Genomic DNA, 19,438 nt, shown 5'->3' with positions numbered 1-19,438 from the left:
CTAAGGATAGAAAAGACATATTTGTAGATAGTAGGGAAACAGCCAGGTGACAGTGAGAGACTGAAGATAATTGAAAGAGTAGGGATACTGAGGTGACAATCTGATGAAGAAAATATGGAATATTGGGTGGCTAGGTGGTGCAGTGGATAGAGCACCGGTCCTGGAGTCAGGAGTACCTGAGTTCAAATCTGGCCTCAGACACTTAATAATTATCTAGCTGTGTGGCCTTGGGCAAGCCACTTAACCCCATTTGCCTTGTAATAACCTAAAAAAAAATATGGAATAGGATCACTTGTACAAGGAAAGGAACTTGCTTTGACAAAGAAGTAGGCCACATCTTCATTTGAGACAGGTCAAAGTCATAAGTAGTAAAATAAGATATGGGTGATATGAGATGAAGAGAAGAGGGGAGGAGGAAAGGAGAGAAGAGGATAGAAGATACAATTATATGATTTAAATAAATTAAAAATTACTAACCAGAGGGACATTCAGTGATTATGACTGAGTTATAAATATCAAAATAATTAAAAAATGATAAAACCTAAAATAATCTACAGATTGAGCACTATATTGTTCAAATTGTCAAAGTAATATTTTTAGTGCTCAACAAAATAATAAAAAAATTCTTTTTCAAGGAATAAATTATAGAATATAAGGAAACAATGAAAAAATAGAAGTGAAGGGAGAATAGTACTTCTAGATTTCAAATTGTATTGTAAAACTATCATAAAAACTATCTGATTCTGATTAAAAAAATAGAAAATTGGATCACTGGAACTATTAAGGAAGAATCAGAAAGCATTTAAACCAATAGTATAGTGTTTCTAATAAATCACAAAATATAAATTATTTAGGAAATTCACTTTTAGACAATTAACTGATGGGAGAATTAGAAAATAGTTTGTTAGAAATTAATGTTAGATGAATATATTACATCACTTAATACAATAAGATCAAAATAGATATGTGAAAAGAATATTAATGATAATACAAAAAATTTTAATAGAACCAAATCAGATACTTTTTACAACTTTGATGAAGGGAAGAATTCTTAACCAATAAGGAATAGAGGGGATCAAAAAAATAAAATAGATAATTCTGATAGCATGAAACTGAAGAGCTTTTGCTCTAGCAAAATCAATGTAATTAGAATATGAAGAAAAGTAGGAGATTGGGGGGAGGGAGGAAATATTTGTATTGAATCTCTCATAAAGATCTGATATCCAAGACATCTAGCATGCTAAGATAAATATGTAAGATTAATTGCAAAATCACTAGTGGATAAATGATCAAAAGATAGGAACAAGTTTCAAAGAAGAAATTACAAATTAATAACAATAATCTGTGCAAATCAAAATAACTCACATTTCATCTTATACTCAGAAAATTAGCAAAGATGACAAAACATGGGAATAATGCTTTGGAAAGACAAAAACAGTTATATTTAGTGTTGGTGGAGCTATAAATTGGTCTATCCATTCTGGAAAGTAATTTAAAATTATGCTAACAAAGTTGCCATACATTTTGATCCAGAGATCTCACCACATGCAGGACCATCAATTATGGGAAGAGGAACTCCTACATATACCAAAATATCTGTAGCAGCAATATTTTACAGTAACAAAAGAAAATTGGAACAAAGTAGATGCCTTTTGGTTAAAAATTGATAGACAAATTATCATACATGAATATGATAGAATGATATTGTGCTATATGAAACAATGAATATAAAATATAGAGAATTATGGGAAGACATGGGAAGACTGATGAGAAATGACATAAGTAGAACCAAACAATATACATGTTTATAACCAGTTAAATGGAAAGAACAAAATAACCCTCAGTACCGAGGTTTTGTGTGTAATTATAATGAATAAACAATCCTGAAGAACCTTCTTTGAAGGGATAAATAATTATTGTTTTGAAGCATTAAATATACTTTTGGACCCAGGTATATTTAGTAGTTTTGCTAAAAATTGCCTATATTCATTATGTTCATTATTTATTATAGCACAGGAATATTTTATTACTTTAAAGTACAATGATTCACTTAATCATTCCCCAATCAATAGGCATCTACTGTACTTCTAGTTCTTTTCTATTACAAAAAAATAATATTAAAAATATTTTGGCATACTTAGAAATTTTATTTTTTTTATTGATCTTAGATTTTTATACCAATAAATGTAATTCTAGGTAAAAGATTATGAATATTTTCATCATTTTAATAGCTCCAAATTGTTTTGAAGAATATTTGTATCAATTCACAGTCCGCCAACAAAGCATTAATGTGTCTTTCTTTCTTTAGTCTCTCCAACACTGACTTCTCCATCTTTTGTCATGTTTACCAGTTTACTCAATGTGAAAGAAAACCTCAGATTTGTTTTAATTTTCTTGTTATTAGTAATTAGGAGAATTCTTTCATTTTAATGAAATTTTATAATTCTCCCAAGATAGATTTTCACTGAAAGTATAATACCTGAAATTGCAGCATTTTATATTTAACACTAGAATAAGTTTTTAAAACTAAAATTGATAAGAGATTTAAAACTCAAAAATTTATACCCAAAGAAATTCTGTTTTTCTAACTTCAAACGCATTGTTTGTTTTTCCTGAGACTACCATATTAGAAATGATTATCCATGATGGATGAAATATTTAGATCTTCAATTCCCATGTCAGGAATTGGCTGAAAGTACTTACATATATTATATTATTCAGGAGATATAGTAACATAAAAGGAAATAAATGAGTTGTTTTTTCAACTGATATCCATGAAATGTGAAAAGATGATATGGAAGGCCTCTTTTAGTTTTTGTTCACCTCCATGTTGTTTAAATGGGAGAATATAGAAAAAAGATTGCACATGATGAAAAAGCATGTATGGTTTGTTCTTTATCATTGGAAAACATGCTGAAATCACAGATTCATTAAGTATTAAAAAAATGTTAAGAGAAGCAACCAGAATTAATTTATTATTTGTAAAAGCAGTGGCTAATGAGATCGAAAGTACTTGATACTGATAAAAAGATCAGTGGGATATGCAATGTTGGAATCATGGGTTCTTAGAATCACATGTGGCTTGGGGGTTGGAGAGAGATGACTTCCCATCAAGGAAAAGTAGGAAGATCTAGATTCAATTTAGTGCTAAGGAGAGCCTGAAATCAATCGCTCTCTCCCTCTCTGTTTTAATCTTCTTATGCTTCTACCCCAGAATCCTGTGGAACTTCCATAACAAAGTGTAGGTATGGCTCATTTCAAGGCTCTTTCCAAAAAAAGATTAACAAGATTCCTTTTGGAAAATTTCCATAAGGAATAGAACAGTCACATCTTTCTTTGCCGTCTAGAAAAAAGCTATAAATAGAAAAGACCAATAAGCATATTTTAATAAATATTTAAAACATAAACTATAACCCATCACCTCTTTTATACTCTTCTAAAAGGTAAAGAAGACTTGGAAAATTTGTGGAATTCCTGATCAAATTTCAGTCAAGGCAAAGAAAAATTTTCTACAGGTTGACATCTTAGAGTAGGCTGGACACCGAGAGAACAAATAACTTGGGTCATACTTCCAAGATGTCTGTTCTTCTTGGGTCCAAGACTGGCTCTCTATTCATTATACCATGATTCCTTTCTATGTAATAATCTTGTTTTCTTATCATCTTGTACAAAAATAAGAACGTCAGGAAAAAAATCATTTTTAACCATAGAATTGACTATAGGGGTACACTTGTATACTTCTGCAGGGAACAGGTGAAGCAGACTTTGGAGTTGGCTTGGGGATAACTTGAAGTGGCAGCCATGTGAAACTCCAAAGTGGGCACACCAATATACTATAACTAACTAATGGTATATGTTATATATCACAGAATATTCCAAAAAGTTCACTTGTTAAATTAATTTTCTCCATAGGCAGAACAATCTTCAAATTGATCTATCCAATGGAAATCTGATTAAGTGATAGATTAATTTCCCCACCCCCTCTTCTACAAATGACACTATGTGAATCAGTGAAATTTATTTTTCCAGTTACATTTTCTAGCATAAAATGTCTCTTATAAACATAAGAGATACAAAATGGCTCTCATAAACATAAACAAACATAATGGAAACAGATTCCTTGTATGTAGTGACTGAATTGCATCACCTTTTGTATGCAGTTTTGCCAAGCTGCTTCATTTCTAGAGATTAGTGATCTCTTGTGGGTATACACACCTTCTAATGTGCAGATTACCAGCCACATATATCTTTTCATCTAGATCTCTTCTAACTCTAGCTCTATGATTTTCTGATCTCTAGCTCTATGATTTTCTGATCATTTATTCTCTCCATCTTACAGTCAATGGTTTGATTGTAAAGTTCCCAGAATATGTCCCAGAATGTCATGCTTTCACCAAGGATGTGCTCCTATCACATTCCTAAACACTCAGAAAAATCCAAAGTAGGATGTTGTCTTTTTTCTATCTGTTTTAATAGAGGTGTCTGTCTGCCCATGTATAGCTGTTCCATGTGGGCTTCTCACCCTGGAAAATCATTCTACCCTAATGGTTCCTTTTTTTAATTGGTTAGTTCCTCCTGCTATCTCCATTTTAGGGAAAGAGTCCAGACCAGCCATATTCATTACATTCTTCTCCAGATTCTGCTTTTGAGTATCTGCACTTTCTCTGCCTTCAGTCCTTGAGAACTTTTTCCCCCGTCCCATACCTTTTTGGTTTGCTTTTGTGGGTCATATTCCCCTATTAGAATGTAAACTCCTTAAAGGTAAAAACTGTTTTTATTTTTGCTTGCATTTGTATTACCAGTGCTTAGGATAGTATCTGGCACATAGTAAAAATTTAATAAATTTGTACTGATGTTATAAGTACTTGTTGACATATCTCATGCTACAGAGTTTGATACTGTAATAGTATTGGATCTCACTAATTTGCCTATCCAGGTATCATTGTTGCCATGCTTAAGGCATCAGTACAACACTATAGGTCCTTTAATTGTCTTCAAGTTCAAAAGTTGGAAAAATCTAAGATTGTTACATTTTATTATATCACTATAGAATTTTAATCTTTTTGTACATTGGTTTTTTTCTTGCTAAAATGGAAATAGTAGAACTTGCTAATGTATAGGTCAGTTATGAAGAGTTAATCTTAATTGATGTCATTCAAATAAATTCTTATTAAGTGCCTGTTAATCCCTGTGCTATATAATTATAATTACAAATAACTCCTTTGCATGCTTAATGATCAATATATCATCTCCCTGGGTAAGTGTTTTCAAATGCTTTGAGTATCTCAGATTGCATAGAATTAACACTTATCATTATATGCATATGAGTGAATTTCCTTAGCTTCTCAGAGTGTGCCACAATTCCTCATAATAAAAAATAAAATTGTTACATGAGCAAAGAAAATTTGAGAATTATTGATTCAGGATTTTTTTTTTTATAGTTTTTGCAAGGCAGTGGGGTTAAGTGGCTTGCCCAAGGCCACACAGCTAGGTAATTATTAAGTATCTGAGGCTGGATTTGAACTCAGGTTCTCCTGACTCCAGGGCTGGTGCTCTATCCACTGCACCTCCTAGCTGTCCTGAGAATTATTGATTCAAAAAATATATTATTTGATAAAATTAAACTTTGACAGTTAACAAAGTAAAAGCTAGTGTCAAAACCCAGACTTCCAGACAGTTCAGTGTAAAATCAAGAGCCTGAAGGTCAAAACAGTTAAGAATGATAGTTTAGGGAGGGAGAATTTTTGCCACAGATGCTTGACCTTGGGATACACGCCTACAGTGCCCACTTGGGATCTATACATGTTCATACACAAAAATATAAATTTGTTGTTCAAATGTATCTTATTGTTCATGACTTCATTATGAGGTTTCTTTTTTTTTTTTGTCAGATACAAGACTGGCTTGCTATTTCCTTCTCCAGTGATCTTTAGATAGAATATAAACAAATAGAAAATAAGTGACTCGCCCAGGGTCACATAATTAGTAAATGTCTGAGATTGGATTTGAATTCTGGTCTTTCTTACTCCAGGCCCAACTGTTTTCAAAACACATGTACACATACATTCATGTAAGCATATGTATGTGTATATTTATTTATATATTGAATTGAATGGAAAATTAATACTAACAATTAGCTTGAATGGATGGAAGGATTTCCCCCCACAGTTCCCCATCTTTTAAGTACAGAAGAAATTAAAAAAGAATTCTATATATGAATTATGGAATCCACAGTGCAGAGATTCTCACATAGTGACTCTTGAAACCTGACCATAAATGACAGTCTCCACGAGTTACAAGAAATGATAAGCTTGAAACTTAGAGGGCCTCATGAAAAATGCAGGAAGAGCTAATGACATATTATGTGAGTCACTCACAGAAAATAAAAGGGCCTTTTGTAGGGTTTGTCATATGTGAAAATAAGCCAAGAATGGTTAATGTAAAAAGAAAGAATGCAGAAAGATCTGGGTAGGACAGGAAGGTCTAGAATAATATCTTTCTCTAGTTGGACGTTGGAAATATTCTGGGAGTAAAATTCACTGAGTCTTAAGATCTTTTTTTTTTTAAAATATAGAATCACTCACTTTACTTAGTTATGAAGCAGAATATAGAAGGGGATAGCAAATTTAGGGGTTGACAATTCTAAATACTTTATTAAAAAGCTTTCCCCAACACAGTTTCTTATCACAATGAGCATTTCCCCAAAACATCACAGAATGGGAACTCTGTGAAATCACAGGGTAATAACTCTTTTCCTTCTACCACAACTTAGCAAGACAAAAAATAAAAATAAAAAACTTTCTGACTATATGTCCTTTCAGTAGAGTGGTTCATTCTTTGTCTGTCCTTCCTCCACTTCCTTGCCACCCCCCCACCCAAGGTTACAAACTCCAATATATATTTATGTATGTTTTCACAAATACTTTTAAATCATTCAAATAGTATTTTTAAAAATTCTATGCAACACAATACCTAGCATACTCCTTACCCAATTATCCTTTCTGCTTTAAAAATAAAAATCTATTTCATTTTATGAAATGATAATGACAAAATACTTTCACTTTTGATGTAAAAGTACCTCTCACTATCTCTGTCACTCTCTCTTTTTATATTTGCATGTGTTGGGGTCTGCCATAAATATGGGGATGAGGGAAGAAATTTTCTGATTTTCATAGCAATAGCATGTTCCATTGTGACAGTAACTGAGAAAAGATATAAGAGAGGAGGGGATGTGTTATTTTCTAGGATAAAAATTTGAAAATCTAGATTGTTGTTTACCAAAATTTTGGGGGGAAATCTGATTTTGAATTTTATTACATATATTTATATATATATATATATATATTATATAAAGTCCCAGTCTCTCCACATGCTCTTGTTCATATTGTATCCTTGCTCAGAAGTGGCTCCTTTCTGTCATTCCAAATTCTTCCCATCTTTCCATATCCCATTCAAATCCTGCATCTTTCTGAACTACTTTCACCTATTGTAATCTCTCTCTCTCTCTCTCTCTCTCTCTTTAATCTCTAGTGTTACTATAAGTAATTTATTTGGTGGTAGTGTCTGTCCTTCATTCTCAAAGAAGACCATGACATCAGGGAAGTGATGCCATAGCAAGCAAGAGAATTGTATATAAGGGATGGAGCAATGTCATCAGTTTGACTTTCTCCTCTGAAGTCATCTGAGTCCAGTGGCCCAATATGATCAGGTCAACTGGAGATGGGCTTGGATGCAATGGGAGATCTCTGTCTTTTTGAGCTAAGGTCTTTAACTGGTCTCAGTGCAACTGAGGCAACACCTATTCATTGATTAAGGGTAGGTAAGAAAGAGATGAGCCAAAGAATGACCACTTTTTATCTAGTTAAAAACAAACAAAAATATATCAAACTGGGAGGTGAAGAACCTCAGAGTTTTCAGCCAAAACAAAAACAATTACTAGTTCATTCATTCTAAGCCAATCTGGGTCCAAACAATGATCAAGTGTGATTTGGCCCAAGGTCTATAGTTGGCCAATAAATGAGAGCCAGAGTAATTTGGGTTTAAGGCTTGGTCCTTAAGAAAGAAATCTAAAGGCAGCTAGGTAGCGCACTGGCCCTGGAATCAAGAGGATCTGAATTCAAATCTCATCTCACACACTTAATAATAACCTAGCTGTGTGACCATGGGCAAATCACTCAATCCCATTGCCTTGCAAAAAAAAAAAAAGGAAGAAAAGAAAAGAAAGAAATTTACTAATTAAACTCAAAATATCTTTCAAGGTTTCCACACATATCTAGTATGTGTCAGAGGAGGCTTTAACTTAACTTTCCTGGTTTCAGAATCAATTCTTTGGACAATGTGACTAATATGGAACTCTGTTAAAACATATTTGTACATTTACAACCTGTATCAGATTGTTTATTGCCATGAGGAGGGAGGAGGGGAGGGTGGTAGAAAATTGTGAAAGTCAAAAACTTGCAAAAAGATGAATGTAGAACACTATCTTTGCATATAATTAGGGGAAAAAAGACTGGTTCTCTATTCATTATTCCATATTGCTTCTACAGCTAAAAGAGTAGCAGTTGTAGTGATAATAATACAATTTATATGTACTAAAAGTATTCAAAGTGCTTTATGCATATTCTCTCATTTACCCTCCCCCCCCCAGTAGCTGTGAAGTAGGTACTATTATTATCTTGATTTTATAGATAAGGAGTGTTCAACTTGACTGCAGTTCATACTACTGATATCTGAGGAAAGATTTGAACTGAAGTCTTCCAGAATCCAAATCTGTACAATTTATTTGACACTCAATCAAGGACTCACCTTCTGATATCTCTTCTCTTTTTCTTAAATTAGATACAAAGTTCTTTGAGGGGCAGGGAACCTATTTTATAAATTTTAATTTCATCCACCATTGAGTATAGTTCTTCATGCTAAGTAGGTAAATTTGTGTTGAATTGATTAATCATGCACTTCATTACTTTTTGTCTGTTTTATTCCTCTCCACTCTGGTTGCAGTTTCCTAATAGCAATATATTGGTATGGGCACTTATAATTTAAGAAAAAAATAAATTAACAATTAAAGTGACAGTGCCATTTTTAATGGTGTCATCTGTTGGATTTCAGGGGCAGGTGCTCATGTGAACACAAGCCAAACATTTGCTCATTCAACTAAAAAGTGCCTTGAGTCCAAGAAAGAGGGTGTAACCCTGCCAAGGAGGCTGCTGGGCTCCATCTGCTGCTACCTTTATAGTAAGGGAGAGATTAAGAATCTCTAAGGAACAGAATGGTTGGACAGGAGGCAAGAAAGTTCAGGAAAACAGAAAATTCCTGAAACAGAGAAGATTCTGATGCTGGTGAACATGTAAGGGCTATACCCTTAACTCATTAAGGCAGATTCCTGAGCTTCAGTAGAGGAAACTTTTTACTTTTTTCCACCTCAGTTGTTCAGCCAGTTCCCTCCCAAATGAGGAAGGACGCTTTCCCTCCCAGGAGAGGAATTTGTTCATTCCATATTTTAAATTTACTCAGATGATTCTCCACAATCCCCAGTTAGGCATTTAGGGTGGTGCATTACTATCAATGAATGATTTAAGCCCTAGGAGAGAATTTGGCTGGAAATGAAGAATACTTGCTTTTTAAATATCATAATTTAAATTCATCAACACAGTTCTGAAATAGATATGATAATGTCTACTTCTAGATAAAAAATAAAGGGAGTTAATAGTCTTCATTGACATGCATCTCACAGAATTTTAATGTAAGAGGAATGAGTAGCTATCTAGACTACTTTGGTCCAGCCATTTTGGGAGGATTTGCCATCTTGGGGACCCAGTAGAAGTTGCCTCATAACGTCACACAGTTTAGGGGATTGGCTCCCTTCTCTCCCAGGACTAGAGGAGAAGTATCAGGATCTTTCCCTTAGGGATTATTCATGGGCTAAATGGCCTTAGGTAATAGAACAGCAGATTTGAGAATAATGAACATTTAGATATTATGAGAATGCAAAGGGAATTGGTTTATCTATTTAAGTTATAAATCAGTACATATCTGAGAATATAAATTGAGTGGAGACAACATGCATGTCTTAAGTTAACATGCTTCAGTATAGAACTTTAGTATAGAATTATTAAATCTTAAGAGATTCAACCAATTTTTCTAGCCTATTGAAATGAATTTAGATTCTGACTGTTATCTAACATACTCCTTTCAAATTCTTGCCATTGATAGATTTAACAATAGTAATACCTAATGTATACTGTGCTTTAAATTTTGCAAAATTTTCACAAAACACCTTATATTTGTTCCTCATAATATCTCTGTGAAGGAGGTGTGATTATTATCTCCATTTTCTAGTGGAAGAAGTTGAGCTTGGGAGAAGGTAAATGCCTCTAGCAAGTGTCTGAGGCAGGATCTAAATTAAGGTCTTTGACTATAAGATCAGTGTTTTATCCACTAGAGCCACTTAGCTACCTCTATAGGTTTCACCAATGGAAATTTCAACTAGAACAAAACCAAGGATGGAGATCTCTCTCCAATATGACTCTCATCCAAGAATCATCTCTTTGAATTGCACCATTCTAATATTTCCAATCTACCAAACTTCCCTAATCCCACATCTCTCCATCTTGTCTAGATCAAGAAATATGGTGTCAGAGGCCTTGTTGAAATCTAGAAATATTATTTCTATAGCATCCTCTCACTATCATTCTAATAACCATAGAAATGGGAATTAGGTAAGTCTGGTATTGTAAGTTGGTGGTGCAGTGGATAAAGCACTGGACCTAGTGTTAGGAAAAGTCCTGAGCTTAAATCTGACTCAGACACTTACTAGTTGTATGCCTTCAGTAAGTCATTTAATATCCATTTGCCTCAGTTACTTTAATTGTAAAATGGGAATAATAATGTCATCTATCTGCTAGTGTTGCTGTGATGATTAAATGAGATAACATTAGATATAAATGTAAAGTACTATTATTATTAATTAAACAAGTGTTATTAATAAATAACTATTATTTACCAAACAATAATGATAATAATAAAGAAATATGATAGCTATTGTTGTTTCTTTTTTCAAGTGACCATAAACTCATTAATTAAACATTTCAAAATTTTGACAACCGATCATCAATTTTATTGGCCTACAGTTTGAAGTCTCTACTTCTACTTTTGGAAATCCCTGGTAGTTAAAATGTTAATAGATAAATTCCCAGGGTTGGGAGAAGTAGAATGGGTAGGGTGTAATATATATATTTTCTCTTACCCTCTTAGGTTCAGTTTTCTTGGTTCAGAATCAAGAAATTCAGTCTCTTCCTCTATTTCCTTTTCTGGAACCATGCTACTTTCAGAAAGCTGTGGTGAAACCATTTCCCATTCACTGTCATGGGCAACCACCTTTAGCAAAAGAGCATCTCCATCCGCCTCACTTGTACTCTTATTCTTATTCTTCCTTGTCAGGCTGCCCCCGCAAGATTTCTCCATTCTCAAAGATTCATGAGGATGATTTTTTCTTGTCTCTGCACAGACCTGAGTCTGTTCGGCTTCTCTCAATCCCTGATCCATAGCCGTCATGGCAAGTTCAGACCCCAAGGCCACTGTTTCTGTCTGCCTGGAACTCTCTTCAGGTGATGCATTGCAAACCTCATTTCGGCCTAAGACCATCCAACTTGGGTCTTGCCCAGGGCTTTCTAGAGGTCTCCTTTCATCTTCCAGTTTGGGAGGCACAATGTAAGAATTATTCTCTATTAAAGATCCCACTGCAGACTGGTCTTTCCTTTCATTTATTGCAATTGACTGAAATATATCCTGAGAGGAAGTTGAAAACTCTTTGGGAAGCTTCATTGGTTCTGACCTAAGATTGACTTCTTGTAATTCAGATTTACTTTCTTTTGGTTCAAGGGTAACTTTCCTCTCAGAGAAGTTTTCTTCGTGGTCAACAAGAATATAATCCATTTGTAGTGCACTTGGGTCCTCATTCATCTCCATACTTTCATCTTCCTTATTTCCTGTTCTTAGTACAGAATCCTTGCTAGAAACAAATTCTACTTCAAAGTCTAATTGGTTTTGGATAGCACCTAAATATAAATAAGAAACAGGAAGGTAGAGGAAAGGGGCAAAGATATTTTGGTTAGATGCATTATATAACTTTCCTATTTCAAAAGATCCCTTTAAAATGAAAAATATTTTCCAAAAAAAAGAAAAATATTTTCTAAAAATAATTTTTAAAATTTCATACTACCTGGATGATTTTGTTACTTTCTATTTCAATATGTGTTATTAGGACAATCATTACACACTATTTGGACTACAGAGATTGCTTAATTGACAAGACAATATAGTTTAGACTTTTAGAACTTTGACATGCATTTTAAACTTATTCCTCATGTCACTCTGATCCTGTTAAACTGACCCTGTTTCCCACACATAATCCTTTGCAAATTTATGGGGGGAGGGGAGGATTGAATCCCACACATGCTGTCTCTTAAATCATTCCAGGAAAGTCATGTTTTGTTAGTTAAAGCAACATGTCTTACCATTAGGTGGTCTCATGTCTCCACCTGCTGGTGAATCAGAATTATATGATTCTACTTCATTAGAAGAAAGAGCTGACCCAAGATTGGAACCAGATTCTAATAGCAGGGATGTCGACTCAGGATCTTCCTGTATATATAATTCAAGCACCTGGTGCCTGGCCTTACCGTCTCTTTCCTCTGAAAGACTTGTGGCATTTTTTCTGGAAAGTGGTGCAGGGAATAGTAATTCTTCCATTTCACTGTCAGAAGACTGTTCCTCGGCTGAGAGTGCTTCCTTCTCTTGGATGGAGCTTTGGGGCACCTCGGTGAGAAAGGACAAGTCAAAGGGAGGTGTATATGGCATAAGTGAATGTTTGTGGGAAGTCTCCTCCAGGAGAACCTCACTACCATAATGGAAGTGTTCAGGCTCTTTTAGTGCTTCTTCATCAAAATTTGAGCTATTTTCAAAATCACCCCAAGAGGCTGTTGACAGACAAATAGTTTGTTCCCCTGTAGAATTTTCAGGGTTGTGTTCATCTAATGGTGATTTTTCCATGTTTTTCACTGTTTTGTCTGAAGTGTTCGTTGCATCATTGAAACTAAGTCCTATAATTTCTTCATTTCTGTCATAAAAAGGATTTGTAGACGTTAGGGTCCCAGTGTTGACTTCTGGCTCCTCACAATTTAAAGAATGTTCAGTATTAGTCACAGCAATTGTATTTTTTTGACTTTCAGGAAAGATATTGCCCATTATACAAGAGCTGTTCTCCTCAATAGTAGTTGGTGTCTGGGGAGTCATAATGGCATAGGCCCCCATGTTTTCAACAGGCAAATTTTCCATTTCTACTGGTTCCAAAACAGATGCTGTTTCTAGGGTGGTTTCACTTTTGAATTCTCCCAAGTCTTCACGATTACCACCAGCCAGTTCAGAAGATTCAGAGGAAGTTCTGGAGGAGATGGAAAGATCTAACTTGTCAACATTTACTTGTTCATCTTTTGGTTGCAAGGAAAATTGTTTTTCAGGATGTATTCCCACATTGTGAATGACAAAATCCTTTCTGGGAACAAGAGTAGTTACTTCATTGCTCTCTGATTCAGTGAAATAAAACTCACTAGCTTCCCTTCTAGGGCTGACTGAAGCTTGGACAAGATTCTGCCCAGCCTCTTCCTTCATTTCATATTCATGACACACATCAGGACTGGTGGAAGACTGAGAGTTGCGGTCATGCTCACAGTGATACAATATATCTGGACTCTCATCATCTGCTTTCAGGTTGAGGGGCTGTTTGGTATCAGTCCACAGATCAGGTATGGCTGAGATAATTTGCCTACCTTCTTGGAAATTGTCATGCAAAATATCTGGGACAAATGTACCTTGAGGGATTCCACCAGGTGGAGAACCTTTCCATTTAAGGCTAGACTCCATTGTCATTTGAGAGGAAGGGCTGATAGCAATGGAATCATTTGCAAGAGTAAATTCTGGGTCCGGCTGATCCAGAGTAGATAGAACTCTGTTATTACTTTGTTCTTGGGTATGGCTTTCAGGGACAAGCTCAGTTGCAGCAGCTGATGTGAATAGTTGCTCTTTAAAATCCCTTTCTTCTTGACTTGTATCAAATTCATTAAATTGTTCCATCTGTAAAGAATCTGAGACCATTTGAGGTGGTTGTCGAGTCCAAAGTGATTCATGGTTTTCCTCATTGTCACTTTGAAAGGGTGACTGGTTTTCATCTGTGAAAGGATCAACGTGAAGTGCTTCTTTGGGTTCAAGATCACCCTGAATAGGTACTCCCCATGGATCCACCTTTTGACATACTGAAGAAGTCTCTTCTAAAACACTCCCAGAATTGGAAGGTTTCATCTCCTCAAGACTCTTTTTCTGGGGCAAAGTATTCCACCACTCTTCCTTTTCTGTTGAAAATCCAAGAGGTTCTACTTTGAACTTATGCTTTACTTCTGACTCATTTTTAGGAGATATTTGCAATGATCCTTCTTCAGTTGCATTTGCAGCCTTCAATGTCTTTGGAGAACATTTTGTCTCCTCGCTTAATCTGGTTGCCTGTTCCTCATTTTTATTTATAGGTGAGAAATTCCAATTATCAGGGCTGCTTTGATCAACATAGGATGGACTTCCTTGACTCTCACTTTTGGTTGTTTCCCAGGAATCTCTATATTCAGAAAATTCCTGATTTTCATGGCCAGATATGGTCAAACATGCATTTTTTTCACTAAATATATTCCATATCCTAGAATTCTTCTGTAAGTCTGCTTGGGAAGTAACCAAATAAACTTCTTTCTCTGATTTATCTTCACTATTAGAGCTGCTATTAATCCCTGAATTTGTTGTAATGGAATTGGTGTCATTATTGAGTGCAGTTTCAGGAATTTCATGCTCATTTTTTGGATAATGGTTAATTACTGAATTTATTTCCTGAGATTCTGAATTTTGAGGAGTATTACCTCTATCAGGGCTTGATAAAGAAGAGAGAGAGTCATCATCATCCACTTGGGCATTCCAGATATCTAAAGTTTTAGGAACTTTGTGATTGACAACTTTTGGGAACTCATCCATCTTTTTTCCCTGTGAGTCTCCCATTTCAGGCATCATTTCTGGTTGATCATCAGTGATAACAAGTTCAGGGTCTTCATTATTCCCTATATTCCAGTCATCTTGATTCTTTTGTTGATGGTCTGTAGTCTTCACATCACTCAAATTAGGCATAGCAGCAGAAGGATCACTTAGATCAGGGCTTGATGCACTTGAGTGTGTATACTCACTGGACATAATATCATCTTCATCTTTTCCCATTTGAAAGTCTCCTATAGCAAGATTATTTTTAATACTTTTCATTCCACAGTCCTCATTTATTTCAAGATTTGCTCTAATGGATTGAGAGTCACCACTTACACTTGCATTCCAAATGTCAAGACTCTGGGAACTTTTGAGAAGTGCTTTATCTACTTTCTCTGTGGATATAGTCTCCATTCCCAAAATTTTATATGTGTCATTTTTCTCAAGGCTCATTTCAGACAATGAATGATCTGTTACAGCTTGATTCTGAATAGATAAAATGTTAGCAGGATCAACAGAATTTCCCTGATCCATGAAATGCTTTTCATAGGCATTATTTATCTCTCGATCACTTGTGGAAGCTCCAGCTTCTGCATCACTTGTCCCTTGCTTTGTGGTACTGACTTGAAGTTCTACCAGTTCCTCTAAGATTTCATTGGTGTGGGGACTAGATGCAACTGAGGGAGAGCTACTTTTAACAGAGTCATCATGGGTGCCTTCGTTTTCAAATTCCACAGGAGAATATAATTCTGGGTTACCTTCTTCTCTTCCTGAACTTCCTGAAGCACTGTCTACCTCAGAACTTCTTGTATCCTCTTTAACTAAATATTCTTTATCAATATTTTCTTGTATGTTATTATCAGCATCACTATGTTTATTACTCTGATCCTTCCATATATCTGAATGATTAGGATGTTTTTTGTTCTCAAGACTTGATGCAAAGAATTCTTCATTGCTCACTGAAGTATTTTCTTGTGATTCTTGGTTGTCAGAATCTCCAAAATGGGTGTCAGGTACAAAATCTTTTTCCTGTTCATTTTCTAAAATTTCTAGCTTCTCTGGGATGTTAATGTTTTCTGATGAGCTCAGTGTTTCCCATGGTGATTTGTTTTCATCTGAATCTACATTGTGTGATGAGTCAGGAAATATTAAGGATGACACAGTGTCCTCTTTCATGACTGTATCCCAAATATTGTTAAAGATTTGCTGTCCACTTTTCTCACTTAATGAATTGAATACATTGAAGGTGGCATCTTTTCCTTCCTCAGAGTCATTGTAGGACATTTGGTGTTCCCAGCCTACCTGACTGTCCTCCTGACTTTCAACACTCCATGGTTCTAGTTGTCTCACAGAAAACCGAGTTTCTGGTTCTGTAATTTCATGCACATATCCCTGGGCTTGCCCTTCTCTGGAAGTCTCCATTCCCCCATTACAGTCGTCCCAATCTAAATCATTATCTAAATCTGAAATAGTTGCTGTTGACTGTGTATCTTCAAGGATAACTCTATTCCACAAGTCAATATTCTCAGGAACTGCTTGCCTGGTGTCTGAGCCACTATGAATGAGGGACAGTTGTCGGTTTGTTTCATTATACATCTGCATCATTCTAGGATCATCATAACTAGATTGACTGCTTTCCCCAGCATCATCCTCAGCCAAGAAATTTTTGGGCTCTGGGTCTTCTAATTTGAGTAAATCTTTATGTGAATTTGAAGGTTCATTTGTTTCTGATTCAACTGTCATAATCTGGCTATCATTTGGTATATGTGTTGTCCACATCTCTAGAGTCCCAGGGCCTGAACTAATTCTATTTCTGTAGGATGGCAGCTCCATTGGCTCAGGAAGATTTTCAGCATCATTTGACTTATTCAGCGAGTTCACTTCTGCAGCTATATTAAGATCATGATTAAAAGTTTTGTCTTCAGCTTCTTTTTCCTCTCCTACAAATGTAGGTGATATATATGAGTCTGATGTAGAGTAGTTGGTATCTAATTCAGAAGCAACCAAATCTTCACCTACATTGGATGTGCTAAAGTCTGAGCACTTATATGATAAGAAGGAATCTTCCCAAGGAGCTGGAGCATCTTCCTTACCATTCTCTTCATACAAGTTCCAGGTGTTTACTTTTTCAAATGATTTTCCTCTGATTTCAGAACCATTGAACCCATCCTGATTTTCTCTAAGCAGCTTGGAATTATTCCATATAATGTCAGAATCAAGACTGGGATTCTCAGATTCAATGTGGACATTGTTGGTTTCACCTTTGCTCTCATCCCAGACTTCTGAAGTTACTTGATTATTTGGAGTTTGGAGCAAATTCTCCAATGGAACTTCTGCAGAAAAAGAAAATTCTCTCTTTGTCCCAGTCCATTCATCATAGCTCCTTTTGGAAGGTACATTTCTGTCCATCTGATGTACATTCCAGGCTTTTTTCAGAGTCTTGGTACTGTCTTCTTTATTAAATTCAGTCCAGGCAGGGAAAGGCTCTGAATCTACCTGTCCACCACTATCATCTGCAGAATTTTCCCATGGATTTATTTCCACTGCAGAAGGTGAACTAGGTTGCCATACTGCAGCAAAATCCTCTATCAAGTGGTGTGTCCCCTGAGGGGAAGTATTTGATAGATGTGATTTCTCAGAAAACAATTTCTGGTGGTGTGGATTGTCCTCACTTTGGGGCTGAATGTCAGTGTTACCCATGGTCTTTTGTCCAAGTTGGGTCTCCCAGGAACCCACTTTTGGGTATTCACCATGTCTTGACTGCTTTTGCTGATATACAGAATCTGAGGCCCTCCTATCAACAGGGCTTGCTTTATGATCTTTCCAGGACTCAGGGCTCTGGAAGACAGACTCCTGTTTGCTGGAACTCCAAGTATCAGTGTTCAGTAGGGCAGCATTTTTAGGGTCAATTTCTAAACCACCCCACCAGCTACTACACCTCATGCGGGTTTGAGTAGGCCCTGTGAGATGTAAGTCATTTATTTTTTGCAGCATGTCTTCTGGGAAGAGCAAGGTTGGATCCTCTGTGAGTGGTGAACCTTCCACAAAGCTATTCATTGGAGTTGGTGGGACTCTTTTTCCAATATTTTTCAGCCTGTCAGAGGGAGAAGAGTCATCTCCCACAAAATCAGTGAGATTCAAAGTCCCTTCTGAGATATCTCCAGGGCTTTCTTGCCTCTGGACAAATTCTCCCTCAAATTCCAGAAGGCTATCTTTTTCAATCACTGCCATCGGTAAACCTGCTGAGTAATTATCCATGTCACTTCCTAATAGATTCATCTCATCAAGTCCCTTTGGCACTGTGGATGTCTGTCCTTCTGATGAATCACTGTTGGGAAAGAAGTCATCTGCTGGAGAATAGTCAGCTGAACGGGAAGATGATTGGGATTGCACAGAAACATTGGGTGCTGCATCAAAGTTGAAAAGATCAAAATGTTCACCATCTTCTCCAGACTGTGTTTTATGCTCCTCAGCTATTGCTCCTTCAGGGATGGGACTATAGGAATCAAACCCTGGGAGGAGGCTATGATGAGACCCAGCACCTTCACCTACTGGACTGTCATCACTTAGGAAAACTGAGCTCTCCTTGGAAGACCGGCTGCTCCGAATGGTTGCCAACCCACTATCAGGGCTCACAAGGTCTACATTGACATCCACCTGAGCTGGGATGGAGCCATTGAGGTCTTGAGGGTTTTCTATGAAATTTACAGAACTGGGCTGTGGTTCTACATCGGAGCCATACAACTCCATGATGCCAGAAGACCCCTGAGAGAGTGGTGCACTGCCAGCCACAGCTTCAGTGGAGGATGTCCGGCTATTGGAGACCATTTCTGAACACCTCCTGTTAATGACTTCCTTGACAAGGAGAACCATCTGATCAGAAGTTACCAAAGGGTCCTCTTGCTGATAAACCAAGATCTCATCACAGCCACATTCAAAGGGCTCCAGCTCCAGGCAAGGATTCTGACATTCTTCTAGTTCACAACAGATCTATCAGGAAAGCACAACATTTCAAATGATCATGGCTATTCACCCCAGTCATCTTTGCAGCAAACTCATACCAAACCCCTTAACTATGCAGACTTGAGAGGATAAGTGAAAAAAAAGGAACTCAAAAACCAAGGCTCTCACTTTAGTGAAGCACAGCTCATCTGCCTCCAATTAATTGCACTCAAAAATTAGGTTTGCACAAAACAAAAACAAACCGGGGGGGTGGGGCATACAATGATCCTCCAGGGAAAAAATTGTAATGCCTTCAATATCCCACATTGGGATATTTGGAAAATATCCCATTTGGAAAAACCTTGGCTCTAGATGCCATATTTTGCTCCCACATTGCTGCATACCCCTTCTTCTAAGCTCAAGCTATATA

At 36.2% G+C, this 19,438-nt stretch overlaps 1 protein-coding gene across 8 annotated transcripts in view; it reads right to left on the bottom strand.

Moving 5' to 3' along the window:
• Nucleotides 1-19,438, bottom strand: part of PRUNE2 (prune homolog 2 with BCH domain) — a 320,816-nt gene that overhangs the window by 82,479 nt on the left and 218,899 nt on the right. For 7 of the 8 annotated variants that reach the window (XM_074196709.1, XM_074196711.1, XM_074196710.1 and 4 more), the window contains exons 8-9: nucleotides 12,516-19,056; nucleotides 11,246-12,056 (exon numbers count right to left, since the gene is read on the bottom strand). In XM_074196709.1, the coding sequence (XP_074052810.1) occupies nucleotides 11,246-12,056; nucleotides 12,516-19,056 (7,352 nt within the window). The remainder of the gene's footprint in view (nucleotides 1-11,245; nucleotides 12,057-12,515; nucleotides 19,057-19,438) is intronic. The other variant, XM_074196715.1, reaches the window with a different exon arrangement.

Source organism: Macrotis lagotis, chromosome 8, assembly GCF_037893015.1.
Source record: "Macrotis lagotis isolate mMagLag1 chromosome 8, bilby.v1.9.chrom.fasta, whole genome shotgun sequence".
NCBI classification, from domain to species: domain Eukaryota; kingdom Metazoa; phylum Chordata; class Mammalia; order Peramelemorphia; family Peramelidae; genus Macrotis; species Macrotis lagotis.
This window is presented reverse-complemented; position numbering and strand designations above follow the sequence as displayed.